At 45.6% G+C, this 15570-nt stretch overlaps 1 protein-coding gene across 2 annotated transcripts in view; it reads right to left on the bottom strand.

The window, feature by feature from the left end:
* The window catches only part of FSHR (follicle stimulating hormone receptor), a 162221-nt gene that overhangs the window by 42371 nt on the left and 104280 nt on the right, over positions 1–15570 (bottom strand). For both annotated transcript variants that reach the window (XM_067703912.1, XM_067703913.1), the window contains exons 3-4: positions 12563–12637; positions 10059–10133 (exon numbers count right to left, since the gene is read on the bottom strand). In XM_067703912.1, the coding sequence (XP_067560013.1) occupies positions 10059–10133; positions 12563–12637 (150 nt within the window). The remainder of the gene's footprint in view (positions 1–10058; positions 10134–12562; positions 12638–15570) is intronic.

Here is a 15570-nt window from a genome sequence, read left to right as displayed (position 1 = left end):
GGTGGGGCTGTCCCTTTCCTCTCCATCTTACACGAGGCCCAGAGAGGTCTCGTTACTTGCTTACACAAGCAGGACCACGGCTGGAGCCTGAGCGTGCGGCTCTCCCATAAAGAGAAGAGCTTTTCCTTGGTGTCCAGGCGGCTCCTGTGGTTTGGCCCTTGTCCAGAGAGACTGTGCTGGGTGAGCTTTGTGAGGGAGGCTGCCTAATTTTATCTTTGAATCCCCACTGGTGGGGGAGGAGCTCAGCCCGTCTTGAACTAGACATTATTTGTGGGGTGTTTGCTGTGGGTGACCTCATGATTAAACCGCAGCAGAACATTTTTGTAATGTCTGCTGGGGATGAAAATATTCTTCCTTAGACTGTTTGTCACTGCAGTGTTCACACTCTGTAATGCCCCAAGATACTTCTCTAAAAACAGCAGCTGCTTCCTTCCACTACCCAAACAGAAAGATTCAAATCCAGGCCCGCCCACATTTTCATTAAGGACCTACTCTGTGCACGCCCTTCTGTAGAAGCTCAGAGATGAGCTAGATGCAGCCTTTGCTCTGGATTAGAGGTCAGTTGAATCAGGTGATGCCCTCTCCTGCCGCTTCACTGCTCCCCAGTCTTGAGCCAGCTGATCTGGCTGGCCGAGGAGCCCCCTGGAATGCCTGCCTCCTATAGCCATGCCCATGGGAAGACAGCATCTTCCCAGATGGACAAGCCAAGGGTTTGGGAGCAGCGGGGCCATGTGGCTAGAAGATGCCTGTGTTCTTAGCTTACAGCTTAAGAGCACACACTGTGAAAGATAAAGCAGATGAGATGAATGAGGGCAGCAAGGAACAAATGGGTCCCTCAACAAGCGTTACAGAGTGAGGCGAGAACCAGGTGCACAAGAGGTCTGGCGTGAGAGATCACAGCCAGTGTTCTCTAAAAGGAGAAATAAATAGCTGAACGCCTTTTTTTGTGCCACGTGCTGGGGGTATGGCCGTGAAGACCACCTGGTCCCCGTCCTGGAGGAGCACACAATCTGGTAACCAGAGTTGACTGCGTGATGCCCTCCCCTCTCTCCTGCCCACCCCCTGTTGCCCACGGCACTGCCCAACCTCCTCTGGCCCATCTCTGCTTCCAGGGGCTGCCCCATCCCGACAGAGACGGTAGCTGACAGTTCTTGTGTTAGCTCCAATATCTTAACATGTGGCCTCTCCCAGGGATAATTGCAAATCTAAAAGGGTCAGAAAGGACCAAAATACCTTTGAAACCTTCCTATATTGAATTGAGGCTGCAGTGGTGGAAGAAGAGACAGCAGTTTATTTTCCACGGAGGTGGGGCTTCCCTTGATGCCCTTCAGATTCTCGCCAGCTAAGCTGTCTCTCCTTCTGCCTGTGCCTGGGGCCAACGCTGCCAGGGATTTGCCCTCCCAGGCCAGCTCCAATGGCTGCTGGGCGTTGTCTGCCTCTTAAGCCTGGTGCCACATCCAGTACCTCTGAGGCCCCACCAAGGCTGGCTGTGCTCATTTTGTAAGGGGCCGAAGTGGCAGGGCTCATGCTGTGAGTCCCCTTTAGCTTAAGAAGGGGACTTCTTTTGAGAGTAATTTACAGCCGGTTTAAGTGTTTGATGCCTCCGAAGGATCTCAGCATTTAAAGGGTCTCCTTGAATCCTGGGGAAGAGCAGCCTGATCTGGGAAGCAGAGTGGCCTGCAGGAGGCTGGATTTTCCTGTCTTATAGAGGGACTTTCTCCTTCCATACAAGGCCCTTTGCGCTGGATCTGAATATGCTGAACTCAGGACAGGACAGTGACTCTGGGATCCCCAGATTCGTGAAGAACACAATTTAGACACCAAGCGCCTGAGGGCTAGAAGAGATCTAAGAGGATGTACAGTCCCTTCTCCTCTTTCATCAGCCTCTTGAAGCATACTTGATGATTTCCATTTTGTAAGTGAAGAAACCGAGACTTGAAGCGATCAGCCCATCACTGTCTGGGGGGAGGTGGAGGTGATCTTAGCCATGAGGAGGAGGGCAGGGCTGAGTTTCATGCAGCCAATCGGAGGCTTGTTTCTCTCGGAACCCTCTCTAGGCTTGTCTTTACATCTGATTTCTGGTGACGACAGAGGTCTTATTTCAGAATTAACGAGGTGAGGATATACCTACCTCATAAGAGGTATATCCTGCGAAAATATAATCCAGAGACTGCAAGCGGCTGGAGTAGGTGGTCACCTACGTGCTATATGAGTGGATCCTGTTGGACTCTCTTTCCCTCTCAGAAGCCCCACGCCCGGGAGTCTATCATTATCAATTCTTGGGTTTCACATTGCCTTTTCCAGGCTCCTTTTTAAAAATATGCCACTTCCCTTGAGAAGAAGACCATCAGTCTGAACATACTGATGTGAATTGATAGATGCAGTAATTGCCTTGCTGATGGAGAAGGCCTGGGCTTCTTGGTGCACAAAGCACTGAACAGGTCAGAGGAGTGAAGAGCAGAGGTTAGCAGCATGAAAATGTCACCGTTGTTACAAGCAGGCCCCAAGACAAGAGGAAGTTCTCGCTCTCCTGGGGCTGACATGCTCAGGCTGAAATCTCATGCTGAACTCCAGTGTTCCACAAGGAAAATCTGGCTATCCTCTCCTGGAGTTGACAATGGCAGGCAAAGTTGGCTCTGCTAGACAGATTACTGATAAAAGAAGCAATTGTGTAATTTCCATTGTGCCCAGACATCCTTGTAGTCATGACAACATCCTTAGACGTTTACAACACTGACAGCCAGAGAGGTGGCTAATAATTTCTTCCCAATACTCACAGCCACTGTGTAAGGTGATTTCTGGCCCAGACTGAATTCTTGATGAGTACTGTCTGCAGGGCGATTCTGTGTGGGAGTCACTAGGGGGAAGGGAGGCTTTGGGGGTTACTAGAGGTGAGTGGGCAAAAATCACTGCATTCACTTGGGTCGTCCGACCTAGAGGGAAATCATATGCCGGTGGTACAGTTTTGGAAATGTGTCCCCCGTTGAACCATGCCTTTCTATGCCTCCAGGTGCCACCATTACTGTACTCCTGCATTATGGCAACTGGTCCTTAGCAGGTCTCCCTTGAGTATAGTCTATACCCTGTTACCTGTCAATCTACAGTCCAAATCATTGTCATCCTGGCACTCTGCTGCTTAAGAAGCTCTTTTTCTAAAAACAATCGAAGTATAGTTGATTTACAATGCTGTGTTAGTTTCAGGTGTACAGCAAAGTGATTCACTTATACACATACGTATCTATTCTTTTTCAGATCCTTTTCCCTTATAGGTCATTACAAAATATTGAGTATAGTTTCCTGTGCTGTACAGTAGGTCCTTGTTGGTAAGACTCTCTTATAGCTTATTCTCTGCTCCTAAACTCCTTGCTTAAATTTAGTTTTCCAGTCTCACCAAACCCGATCCATCCTGATATAGCCAGACTCCTTCTCGGTGTGCGCCTTCCTTTTATTGAGCCTCAGCATCCCGTCATCCTCTGCCTCTTCCGCGGCCCTTTTATGTTCTATGCATTTACTCACCTCTTTCTTTCACAGAAAATGCCTTCTTTTCCGTCTTTCTAAATTTTATTCATCCCCCAAGTGGCAGCTAAATTCTCCCTACCTTGAAAGAAGCTTTCCTTGACTAGTGCAACCCAAGGCATTGGATCAGTCCTCTTATCTATGGCCAGTGCCACACAGCTTGAAAGATGTATTATATTCAGGGGTTAAAGAATGATAGTCTTTTCTCCCCAGAAGACGGAGCTCCTTGTTTTGGGAGCTGTCCGTAGATGACTCCTTTATCTCTCACAAGGCCATCCCCTCTATCCTTTCTCCACCACCCTTTTTAAACCATCACTCAACTTTCCCTGCTTTATTTTTCTTCATATCACTATCACCACGGACATTATACAACATCATTTGTCTCTCCAATTAGAATGTAAGTTCCATAAGGGCAGAGGCTTCAGCTGTCTTGTCATCTTTTGTACACCCAAGAAACATCACAAGAAAGCCTGGGATATAGTATGGCCTCAGTAAATGATTGTTGAATGATTGGCTGAATGAATGAGTCCTTACTGACTGGCTGCTTCACATCTGAAATGATGGAGGAGAAATGGGAAGGCACCGATCCTTTCTACTGTGCACGTGGCTGCAGTAACTTTGAAAAATGAACCCAAGTATGGCTCTTCCCCCACCACCACAGAGAACCAAATGTTGCTGAACATCAAAAGTATCGGAACAGTCCACAGGGACATTGCACATTCCTGTCCGAAGAGCTCTGTGACCAGGGAGTACAGGCATGGCCAGCTGGCTTCTGTAATTGCTTGTACTTTTACTGCCCTGCTTACTCCTTGGACTGTTGTGAGGTTCAGACGCAATGAAGTGTGATAAAAAGAGTCAAATTGTAAATCAACATAAAAATAGGAAGCATTATCCAACCAGTTGGTTGATGGGGATGGCATGAGGTATTGTGGACCACTAGTGTTGAAAATGAGCAAAAGGAGGGGTTAGGATTATGCAGGATTATGTCATTTCACTTGTTTGGAGGGGCCTTTCTGGATTTGTCAGGACTTTGGTAAGAAGGATGCCTTTTACTTTTTTTATTTTTATTTTTATTTTTATTTTTTTTGCGGTACGAGGGCCTCTCACTGTTGTGGTCTCTCCCGTTGCGGAGCACAGGCTCCGAACGCGCAGGCTCAGCGGCCATGGCTCACGGGCCCAGCCGCTCCACGGCATGTGGGATCTTCCCGGACCAGGGCACGAACCCGCGTCCCCTGCATCGGCAGGCGGACTCTCAACCACTGCGCCACCAGGGAAGCCCCCTTTTACTTTTGAGAAACACAAATGATATATTTTCATGTGTGAATGCTGATCAGTGGGTTCTGTCCAAAAGAAACAAGGCCTTCAAAACCTTAGAAATATTGGAAGGGGAAAGAGATATCACCACCACCAACACATCACCATCATCGTCATCAAATTAATCCTTACAAGACTCTTAGAGATAGGTATTCTTTTTTTTTTTCTTTTTCTTTTCTTTTTTGTTTTGCAGAGAAGAGAACTGAGATACATAGAGGTGGAGTCCCTTACACAGGCTCCCTTAGCTAGTAAATGATAGAGTCAGGAATTTAATAAGAATTGCTAACATTGATTGAGAATTTTTAAAATGTCAGTCATTCTTTTCAGTACTTCATTTACTACAATGCAGAGATGCAGGCAATGTTATTCCTCATTTATAGAAAGGAAAACTGAGACCTAGGGAAGTTAAGCCAGTTACCCAAGGTCACACAACTAAGAAGGGTAGGAACCGAGCCCTGAGCCCAGCCAGATGGCCCTGGAGCCTCTGCGCTTCCTTGTTATACTGTGCTGCCTCCTGAATCCCTGCCCTCTGTCCCTTTTGCCATGCAATGTCCAACAAATGGCTTAACTTTTGTAACCAAAGAAGCTACTTTCATCACTCCTACCAAAACAAATGAAAGAGAGGAACGCAGAAAAGAGAGAGAGGGGGACTTGGGAGGGGTGGGGGAAGAAACAGCCAGAAATGCCAAGGTGAGTCCCAATGAAGACTCTCCTGGAATCATCCCTGGCTGGAGAAAGCAGATGGCGTGGCTGCCGTGAACAGCCCCGTAAGAAGCTCTAAGCGTCCCCCACGTGAGAGGAAGAGAGTTGTCAGTTGAGGGTGCGGGCCCACCCAGCTGTGTGGAGGGTTTGCCAAGATGGAATTAAGGTTTATTGAGTAGCAAAGAGCAACATCCAGCTGCCTAAGAATTACGCTGACAGGATGCAAAGGCAAGAGAATATTGTGTAAACCTTATTTACAGATCAATAGATAATCTTTCATACGCAAAAGCTCAGCGCCAGGAAGGCAGAGTGGTAAAGAAAGAAATACTGCTTTGCAAATACAATATTGACTTGAAAAAATCCACCCAGATGAATCCTTTGATGTATATTCTTCTAGTCAAAGTACATTTCTTTATTCATGAGTTTTTTTCTCCCCCCCCAACCCTTTCAGGTTCCTTAATGAAGGATGAAGGGAATAATGAAGAACGCTGATTTCTAGTTGTCTTGAATTCTGTGCCGTCAGTGATCAGCATGAAATGGAATCAACGCTGAGAATCTCAGAATAACATTTCTAAGTGTGTGTGTGTGTATGCAGCGCTTAGGGTTCTCAAGTCAAATGACAACACACCCCTACCCCTTGTAATTTCCTGCTCTGCTGGCTGTGATGATAAACATTTAACCTGGCTTAAGGGAATAAACAACTACTCCATCCTACCAGTCCCCTCTGGATTCCTTCATCCATTTTGTGTTTCCTCTTTGCCTTGAAGCAAATAGTTCATCATTCCCAAGAATATCTGAAATCGTTACCACCCACCTCCACCTGGCTGCTGGATTGCGGAGCTGTTCATGACCGCTGCTCAGACACAAATAAGAATGGAAAAAGAACGAAGCTTAACTGGGCTTTTTTTCCACGAAATCATCTTTTAGATTAGAGGACCAACTCTGAATTTAGGTGATTCCTCTTAGCAGTTTGGAAAACACTTCAAAGGACCACGGTCTGAGAGACCTGAATAGATGTCTTGCTGGTAGTGTCTTTGGAGTGAAAAGTTGCTCTAGTTCCCAGGGTCACCCTGTGCTGCATTCCAGGAGGAGTGTGCAGCTGGGAAAAGTCCACCCTGGGCAATAAGTCCAAAGGCTTAAGATGGACGGCTCTTCAGCCCAACTTCCCGAGGGGGATCAGCATGGCAGTGGATGTGAAAGGACCTCATACTCTGTAGGATTATGTAAGTATATATATTTTTCAGAGCCATCGAGGAGGATCATTTAACAGTGACACAATTCCTCTAAACTGCTTGCAAGTTCTTTTCTTTGTCCAGTTAGAAAGCGTGTTTCAGATACACTCAGAACGATAACCTCCTCTTAGGAACGGATATGGCTGGAAGTGGTCACCTCCAGCTTTGTCTGGACTTGATGGGGAGCCAGGTGTGCCTGAGGATTACTGAACACCTCAAAATGAGAAAAGGACACAAAGGGGAGGCTGGACTTGACGACAGATGACACAGATTTCCAGAGTCAAAGTCGGAGATTTGTCCCCTCTGTTCTGCCGGAGTTCCCCCTTCAGTCTAGGGCTGTGCCTTCCACGCCCTCATCCTCCCAAGTTCCTCCCCAGCCCTCATCCCCTAGAGGGAGGGCTGAGGGTCCTTATTAATAAGAACAAATGGTGCTGGCTACAAGGTGCGGGCTAATATTAGGGCCAAATGCTGGAGCTCTTGATTTCAAACTTTGCAGTGATTGCCCATCCCTTGGTCACGTGCTCCCAGGCCCCCATTCTCAGACGTGCTGTTATCATCATAGCTGTGGAATGTGTGAGTGAGGGGATCCCTTTCTTCTCGAATCTCTCCTCTGCAGGAGCGCTTCTCGTGAGCCACATGTGACAGTTTGTGAATAGGGGTGTCCCTTTGCATATCCTAATGTGCTTTTGTTCTGCTATGGAAGGCTCTGTGGCCGCCCCTATACCACTCAGACTTTTTCTAAGAGGAAGGGGAGAGGAGAAGGAAGGGAAGAATGGCAATTGGGAGGGAAAGAAGAAAAGAAGGGGTGAAGGAGACCACCTGGGTAATAGGTAGTTTTAAGAATTTTATATCTATATAGTTCTTTATGGTTTATACACTAAAAACAACTTGCAAAATGTTTCTACAGGCATAATCTTAGTTTTTACAACCACCCAATTTACATTACAGATAAGGAGGCTTAGAGAAGGTAATGGTTATCTAGCTAATGAATAACAACATCCCATCTGGAATCCAGTCCTTCTGACGTCATATATAGTTTTTTCTTTTTCTTTCTATACTGCTCCATTAAATGTACAGGCATGTCCCAAAGTCCTTTTTTTTTTTTTTAACTCATGCTTTCTAGGTGAAAGCTGAAGGTCTTAGGGGCCACCATAACTCTGTATTAAACCCTTATTGGACTTTTTCTGAGGGTGGACTTGTAGACTTTGACTGGTTGGCCAGAGAGAGTATCCTACAAATACTTAGTACATTTATTGATGTTTTTGAGCAGTTTGTAGTTTACAGTATATTTTCCCATGTAAACCTCACTTGAGAGTCCTATAAGCTATGCACCTCTCAGAAATCCAGTGATTGGCCCAAGAGTAAATGGTGGAGTCAGGATGAGGTCCTAGATTTTTTTTTTAATCCTAAGGCCCATGCCTTTTCTGTTACCTCAGATTTCCTCCACTGCTATGTACCTAACCCAGGTTAGATTCTGCAGAGAGCATAGCAAAGTCCATTTAGAGAGCCACGGCTCCTGAGTCAGTCATGACCCTGACCTCTGAGCATGAATGGCTACATAATTTGTGAGGTGCAGTGCAAAATGAAAATGCAGGGCTCCTCGTTCAAAGCTGTTTAAGTGTTTCAAGATGGCGACAGTAGAGTGTTATACCTGGGGTGAGGCCCTCTGAGCGTGGGTGCCTTTAGAGCATGGAGCCCCGTGAGACTGCCCTGGTTGCGTGCCAGTGAAGCTGGTCCTGCCTCTGACATGAACTCAGGAGTGGAAGACCTTGTTTCTCTCTCAGATCCTTCCTGGGGCTCCTATCAGAGAGCGGAAGTTCCAGGTCGTAGGGACTTTGTTCTGTTAAATCTCTTATTCCCTCAGTCAGCCTCCATTCAGTGAGCTAAAACCACAGTGGCCCGGTGTTCCTTATTTTACTTGCTAACTCCAGGTCTCCTGGATCAAAAGTTAGGGACAGAGTCATAATATCACTAGTAGCTAATCTTTATTGAGCATTTACTATGTCACAGGAACTGTGGGAAACTTTTTACATGCTGTAAATTGATTGCAGAGATGGCCTCAATTCCCTGTCCTTCCCTGTATCCACACACCTTGTCTTGTGACTCTGCAGCTTTTTCCATCAAGTAGTGGAGTCTGGTTCTCCACCTCTTGAACCTCAGCTGGTCCCATGCATTGCTTTGGCTAATAAAATTCAACAGAAGAAATGGTGTGCGAATTCGGGGTTTAGGTCTCAAGAGGCTTGCAAGCTTACTGTCTCTATTGGAACCCCAGGACATGTGAACAAGCCTGTGTGAGTTGGCTGGAAACGAACACCACTTGGTGGAGAGCCGTCATCTCAAACCGAGACCACCCAGAGCACCAGCACCCACTTCGCCTGCCAACTAACTTCAAATACACGCGTGAGCTTAGCTGAGGTCAGGCCAACAGAGTCCAGCTCAGCAGAACCATTCCACTGATCAACTCACAGACAGGTAAAAATGATACATCGTTGTTGCTTAAAAACTGTCCTTTGAAAAAAAAAAAAAAACTGTCCTTTGGGGGTAGGTGGTTATGCATTATTATTATGTTAATAGATAACAGATACACGTTCATCATGATTTCCATTCTCTTGACAAGGAAACAGGCTTTAAGAGGTTAAATTCTTGCCTGTGATCAGTAGCTAATAAATGAGCCCAGAAAGTTTGACTCCATAGGTCAAATTCTTATCTGTTATTTTGTGGGGCCCCATCACAACACTCAGGGCTCTGACAAGCCCTCAGCGAATCTGAAAGCTGTTTGAGTGGAAGAAGCAGAGTTCTTGCAAATGGAGGCAGGCCCATGGGATAAAGCTCAAACACCAGGAATCTCTCTGCTGATAAAAACACCATGTCTATCATTAACCAAAACTTTTAATATAAAACACTGTAATCTATCAAAGAAAAAAATGCTTAAATGCAGAACAAGAGAGACGATGTCTTTGAGGTCAAGGTCACAAGCTAAATGCTAGCGGAAATTTTGGCTGTATCTCATTAACACTAAATTATGACTGAGTTCTGCAAGAGGTCCTTGTGACAATCCCATTAATGCAAATGGCATTCCTTATGATGTCTGTTTTTCTAAATGAAAACAAAATGCAATTATGTCAGTGGAATTCACTCATTAAACTAAACTAAAATCCACCAGCAAGTGTCTCCCCACTTCACTTCTGCCCCACATCTTTGATTAAAAGCAGTTGTTCCCCAGAGTTGCAAATGGATATTTTGCTAAAATATGAATGCACAATTTGATCATAGAGCAGGCACAGGAGTTCTTACAGATATCGGAGGTTGGGAAGGTTCTGGAAGGCATCAGGGTCGATGTATAGCAGGTTGTTGGCTTTTTCAATTCTACTGTAAAAGAGGAGAGAACATGCACGTGACCTCAACGGTAAGGAATGCTGTGGTGTTTTTCACATTATGCAGAGTATGTTAATGTCATTCACCCATCCATCCATCTATTCATCCATCCATCGTTTCAACAAAAATTGAGCATACATGTGGTGTCTTTTACTATACTAAACTGCGCAAACAAAATATTAACCCTGTCCCATATAACTCTCATCACTGAAGTCTTCCTGGAACCTATTCATCAGAGACAAACAAAGCGCTGACTGGGTGAGTCATTTCCACTGAGCACAGTTGAGTCTTTAACCATTAAGGATCTCCCAGGGTCTGAGGAGGCTAAGAGGGTAGGGACAAGACTAATGGGGGAAACGAGCTTTTGTCCGGTTGGGAGACAAGAGAGAAGGGCATGGAAAACAACAAAAGAGGGTGGGAAGGAAAAAGGCTGAAGGGCCAAAGGAGATTAGAGAAAAGGAGAGTGAAGGGGCAAAGGAAAACAAAGACTGGGGGAAAACCAGTGGGCATCTCTGTGCAGTCCCAGCAGACAGCAGCTGGGAATGTGCCAGTGAGTCCCCTCATGCTCACACTGAGGCTGCTCTCTCACAGCTCATGGGAAGTGATGGCTTCTGCCCCAGGTTGACCTGCACTGTGTCCTGATCTGGACACAGTGCAGTTCTGGAGGTGGGCATGTTCACATTTGGATTCCGACAGAGAGAGGCTGCCCTTTCCCCATCTTGCTAGATCAATGTATATTTGCAGAGATGCTCTGTGTTAATTACTTCCTCCCTGTTTCATTAGCTTAATGTTGCAGTAACCTGTAGCTACCCAGATCCAAGTACCAGGTAATTAATCATTTTAAGTACGGTCAGTGCTACATGGGGGTGAGAACCTCTCCATTCAGTAAAGAGATGAAAGAGCCATCCCATTAGCTCCACTGCCCGTTGAAGAGCATAGAGGGACGCCTGCTTGACCTTGCCCGGAGGGCCAGCTGCCCTTTGGTTCATTTCTCTGATATTCTCTGTGGGTTCTGAGACCCTGGTCAGATCTCTTTTCCCAACTAGCGTAAGGAAAGGCCAAGCACAGTGAGAAGGAAGGAAGGAGCACTAGGGCAGTGGGGGGAGGGAGGGAAGGCGTCAGTTGCAGAGGCTTAATGACAACGAGGAAGAATGAGAGCGGGATGCAGAGTGAGTAGGAGAAAAGGGAAGGAGGTCTGCCAAGATGGACAGACTGTCATTCCTAAACAAATTCATATGGATGTATGTATGCATATATGAATTACGCATGTGTGTGTGGGTATGTATATATGCTTGACAAGCGCTAAAAAATGTTCAAAAAGATACGAAGGAGTCAGGAGATTTATGTTCAAGTCCGTATCCTGCTGTGGATTTGGCTGGGTGACCAGACAAGCCTCACAACTTCTCTCTGTCTTTCTTTCCTCACCTGTAAAATTAGGGAAGTGGGTCACTGGCTTTCCTAACTGTGCTCCATGAGAATTTTGTGAGATATTAATCAATGCTTCACAGAGAAACCTTTCCAATGACATTAGCTGAGAAACTCTTAATACGATATCCTTCTTGGAGATTCCAAGTGTATATTCGCATATTACAGGCTCTGAGTTTTCCTATAGTAAGTGAATCTGTCCAACTTCACCTTATTTGACCATAGACTTTTTTCCTTTTTTGGAGCACTTAATAATTTTCCAAGTGTTTAATGACACACAGAATATACTTTGGAAAATTTTGCACCAGATTGTCTGTGAAGTCTCTTCTGGCTTTGATAACCTATGGTAATTAGAGACTGGTATGAAACAGAGGTGGATCTGTGTGAGTATTGGCATGTATGCAAAACTAGAATGTCAACAAGAGGAAGTAAATTTGGGTGGAGTAGTAAAGAGGCCAAGGATTGTGATGACCTTACCGTATGCCGGTTGATGTGTTAGATCTGTTTAACATGTATCATCTCATTTATTCATCACAGTGATCCTGTGAGGCATGCAATTTTATTATTCTCACTTACAGATAAGAAAACTAAGTCTTAGCATGATTTTGTATCTTGGCCAAGGTTTCATGGTGGGTCTATGGAGTCAAACTAAGACTGCCCATCTTCAGCTACATCATGGGGGATTTATCCTGGGCTTTGACTGTGGAATAAATTTGAATGAGAGGATGAGGTAGACGCACTTGCAGTCACAGCGCTACATTCTTGAGTCTACTATGCAAGAAATTCTGGGAGCAAGAAGCAGGATAAGACCAAGCTCTGGAATGGGACCTGGATCACCAGGCAGAGACACATGACTTTGGACTTTTGGACTGACTTTGACATCTTAAAATGAAATTCTAGGGGTCTGAGGGCAGAGCAGAGCCAGGGCCTCCCAGGAATATAAGTGAACTTTAAAGCTATGGCCGAGGACAGCCATGAGCAAACAGGTTCTTGCTTACATTTCATGTAGTTTGGGCAGATTGGAGAACACATTTGCCTCTATCACTTCCAAGACATCATTCTGCGAGATCTCTCTGCAAAGAAAGAAATAGAATTCAAGTCAGTTCCGTTACACTCCAGAAGTGGATTTAGAGCTCAGCATAGAGCCTTGTGCCTACAGTGATTCATGAGACACACAAAACTCTGTTCCTTCTCCCAAAAAAGGCAGCTGTAATGATGAGGCAAAGCTAACAAATGGGATGTTAATACTTGCAGAACAATGAGAGAATAAACCCAAGGCAGTGATTCAGGTCAGAGGTTATTCAGTCTACAAATGTAGCACCTGAGGCCCAGAGAGGGAAAGGGACTTGGTTAAAGATATTTAGGGAATATGGGGGATGGGAACAAACTTTACATTCCCTAGACCAGGGGTCAGCAAGCGTCTTCTACAGGGCCAGGCAGTAATTGTTTTTTTCTTTTTTAGCTCTGTGGATCCTGTGGTCTCCGTTGCAACCACTCAGTTGATAGTGCCGTGTAAAAGCGGTCAGAGACATCATGTAAATCAGTGAGCGCACCTCTGTTCCAGTCAAACTTTATTCATAGAAACAGGGGGTAGGCTGGATTTTGTGTCATGGGCTGCAGTAGTTCAGTGGCCCTGCCCTAGACCATGGAGGCAGGTTCTTCATTCTGCTAATCTGGCTTTGGGAGAGGAGAACCTCAATTCAGTCTCTTTTAAAGAAACATCCATGCCATTTTACCCAAGCGGCGTTTGTTATTCCAGGACCTTTGGCATTATTGTTGTCTTGGCCTAAAATCCCCAGAAAAGATCCTTCAGCTCCCAGCTTATTTCCTCCTGGAGCAATCTGAGGGGAGTGGAGGATGAAGTCCCCTCTGCAGAAGCCCAGAGCTTGTGAGGAGAGAAGGGTAGCTTAATGAGTTAATGTTTATAAAGTGGTTCAAAGGTGAAACACGGTATTATTAGGCCTCCTGAGGAAGGCTCTCATGCAGTTTTAAGAGAGCCTCAGGAAATCTCATAGGCAGCATGCACTCAAACTGGCTGAGGTGAAGCGCTGTCTGCTGGCCTGGGATTTAGCTGAGAAGCTATAGAAAGGCTCTTGATCAAGGGAAAAGCCTGGAGGGCAGGGCAGGGCAGGGAGAGGGCCTGTTGAGGGAGGGGAAACATGGTTGTGAGCGCAGTCAGCTCAGGGAGGGGAACTGGTAACATCCGGGGCTTGTCAGCTCAGAGGTTGGCAGGGTCGTTTCTCACACTCCCCGGTGAGTGCAGAGACGTTTTGTGAGAGAAAAGCACCTCTTATTCTATGGTGGCTTCCTTCGTGATTCATTTGGTAAAGTGAATTGATCTTCACAATTTTCGTAGTTGAACATAGATGAGAGTGGTGTGTACATGTGTGTATTTAATAGGACATGTTGGCCATTGGGCATTTATTTTGCTCCTCTGTCCTTCAAGTGGAAAGAGTACTGGGAGGTGCAGAAGTGAGAAGGAGTAGGAGAGGAGTGATAGACCTTGAAAAATGAGACATTTATTTGAACACTTAAAGGAGTCAAGTGAAAGAGTTGCACAGGTAGAAAATAAGCATGGAGGAAAGCACTAGGTGACAGAGAGGGTTTAAATGCAGATAGGCCCATATTGTCCAAAAGCTATTTCCAGGTTCACTTACAGGTCCTGGTAGGTTTGGTCACCCCCTTGCGGTAATATCTCAGCCTAATACTGCCTAGAAGGTGGACATTTTGACTTAACTGAATTCATGTACCAAGCATTCCATTATATGGATTTTTTTTCCAAAGAGAACTAAAAATTATTAAAACGAACTAGCCAAGAAACACTTCTAAATTAATTATTTCAGAAGGCAGTTCATATTTTCTGGCCTCAACTTCAAGGACAGGAGAGGGTATTGGGGTTGGGTGGAGGCTGAGGGAACCTTTGGCTAGAGGAGGCTTGGGGGGAGGTGAACAGCATGCAGTAGTGGAAAAACACCTCACTGGAAAATTCAGGGATCTTGCTCCCGTTCAACCCAGTTCTGCTTCTAGTTATTTCTACGCTCTTTGACTAGGTATCTACTATTTACCAGCCACTCTACATACATTGTCTCCGATCCCTTTAGCATGCCTGTGAAGTCAGTGTTTTAATCTCCATGTTAATAAACAGCCCCATCTGTATGCAGAACCAGCTGTGGCTGACTGCCGGGCTGGAACAGTTTCTTCTACATGCCCTGCCTCCCAGGGCCACGCTGGGCCTAATATTTCCACTCCTATATATTTACTCAAAAGAAATAAAAACTCATGCCCTCCCAAAGAGTTGTACAGAGATGTTCATAGCAACTTTATTTGTAATAGCCCCAAACTGGGAACAACCCAATGGATGAACTGTGGAATATCCGTACAGTGGGATATTACTCATCCATAAAGTGGAACAAACAGCTGAACCAACATAGTTGAATCTTTAAAAAATTACGCTGAGTGAAAGAATGCAGACAGGAAAGAAAGCATACTGTCTGATTCCATTTATCTGAGGGTCTAGAAGAAGAAAAACTAATATGCAATGATAGAAATCAGAGTAATTGTCACGTGGGGCCTGGGATGGAGGTTGCTGGCAGGGAAGAGGCAGAGAGCTCTCTGGGATGATGGAAATGTTCTATATCAAGATTGGGGAGGTCTGAACATGAGTTTGTCTAACTTATTGAACTTTTCATTTTTTTTGAGTTATTTTTGGCTGCGTTGGGTCTTTGTTGCTGTGTACCGGCTTTCTCTAGTTGCGGCCAGCTTGGCTACTCTTCATTGCGGTGCGTGGGCTTCTCGTCGCGGAGCACAGGCTCAAGGTGCGTGGGCTCAGTAGTTGTGACGCACGGGCTTAGTTGCTCCGCGGCATGTGGGATCTTCCCGGAACAGGGCTCGAACCCATGTCCCCTGCATTGGCAGGCGGATTCTTAACCACTGTGCCACCAGGGAAGTCCTAACTTATTGAACTTTAAGTTTAAAATGAATGCATATATTTTATTGTATATGAAAC

The sequence above is a fragment of the Pseudorca crassidens genome, chromosome 14 (assembly GCF_039906515.1).
Source record: "Pseudorca crassidens isolate mPseCra1 chromosome 14, mPseCra1.hap1, whole genome shotgun sequence".
Classification (NCBI taxonomy): Eukaryota; Metazoa; Chordata; class Mammalia; order Artiodactyla; family Delphinidae; genus Pseudorca; species Pseudorca crassidens.
The sequence above is the reverse complement of the archived record's forward strand: the minus strand, read 5'-3'. Positions and strand labels throughout refer to the sequence as shown.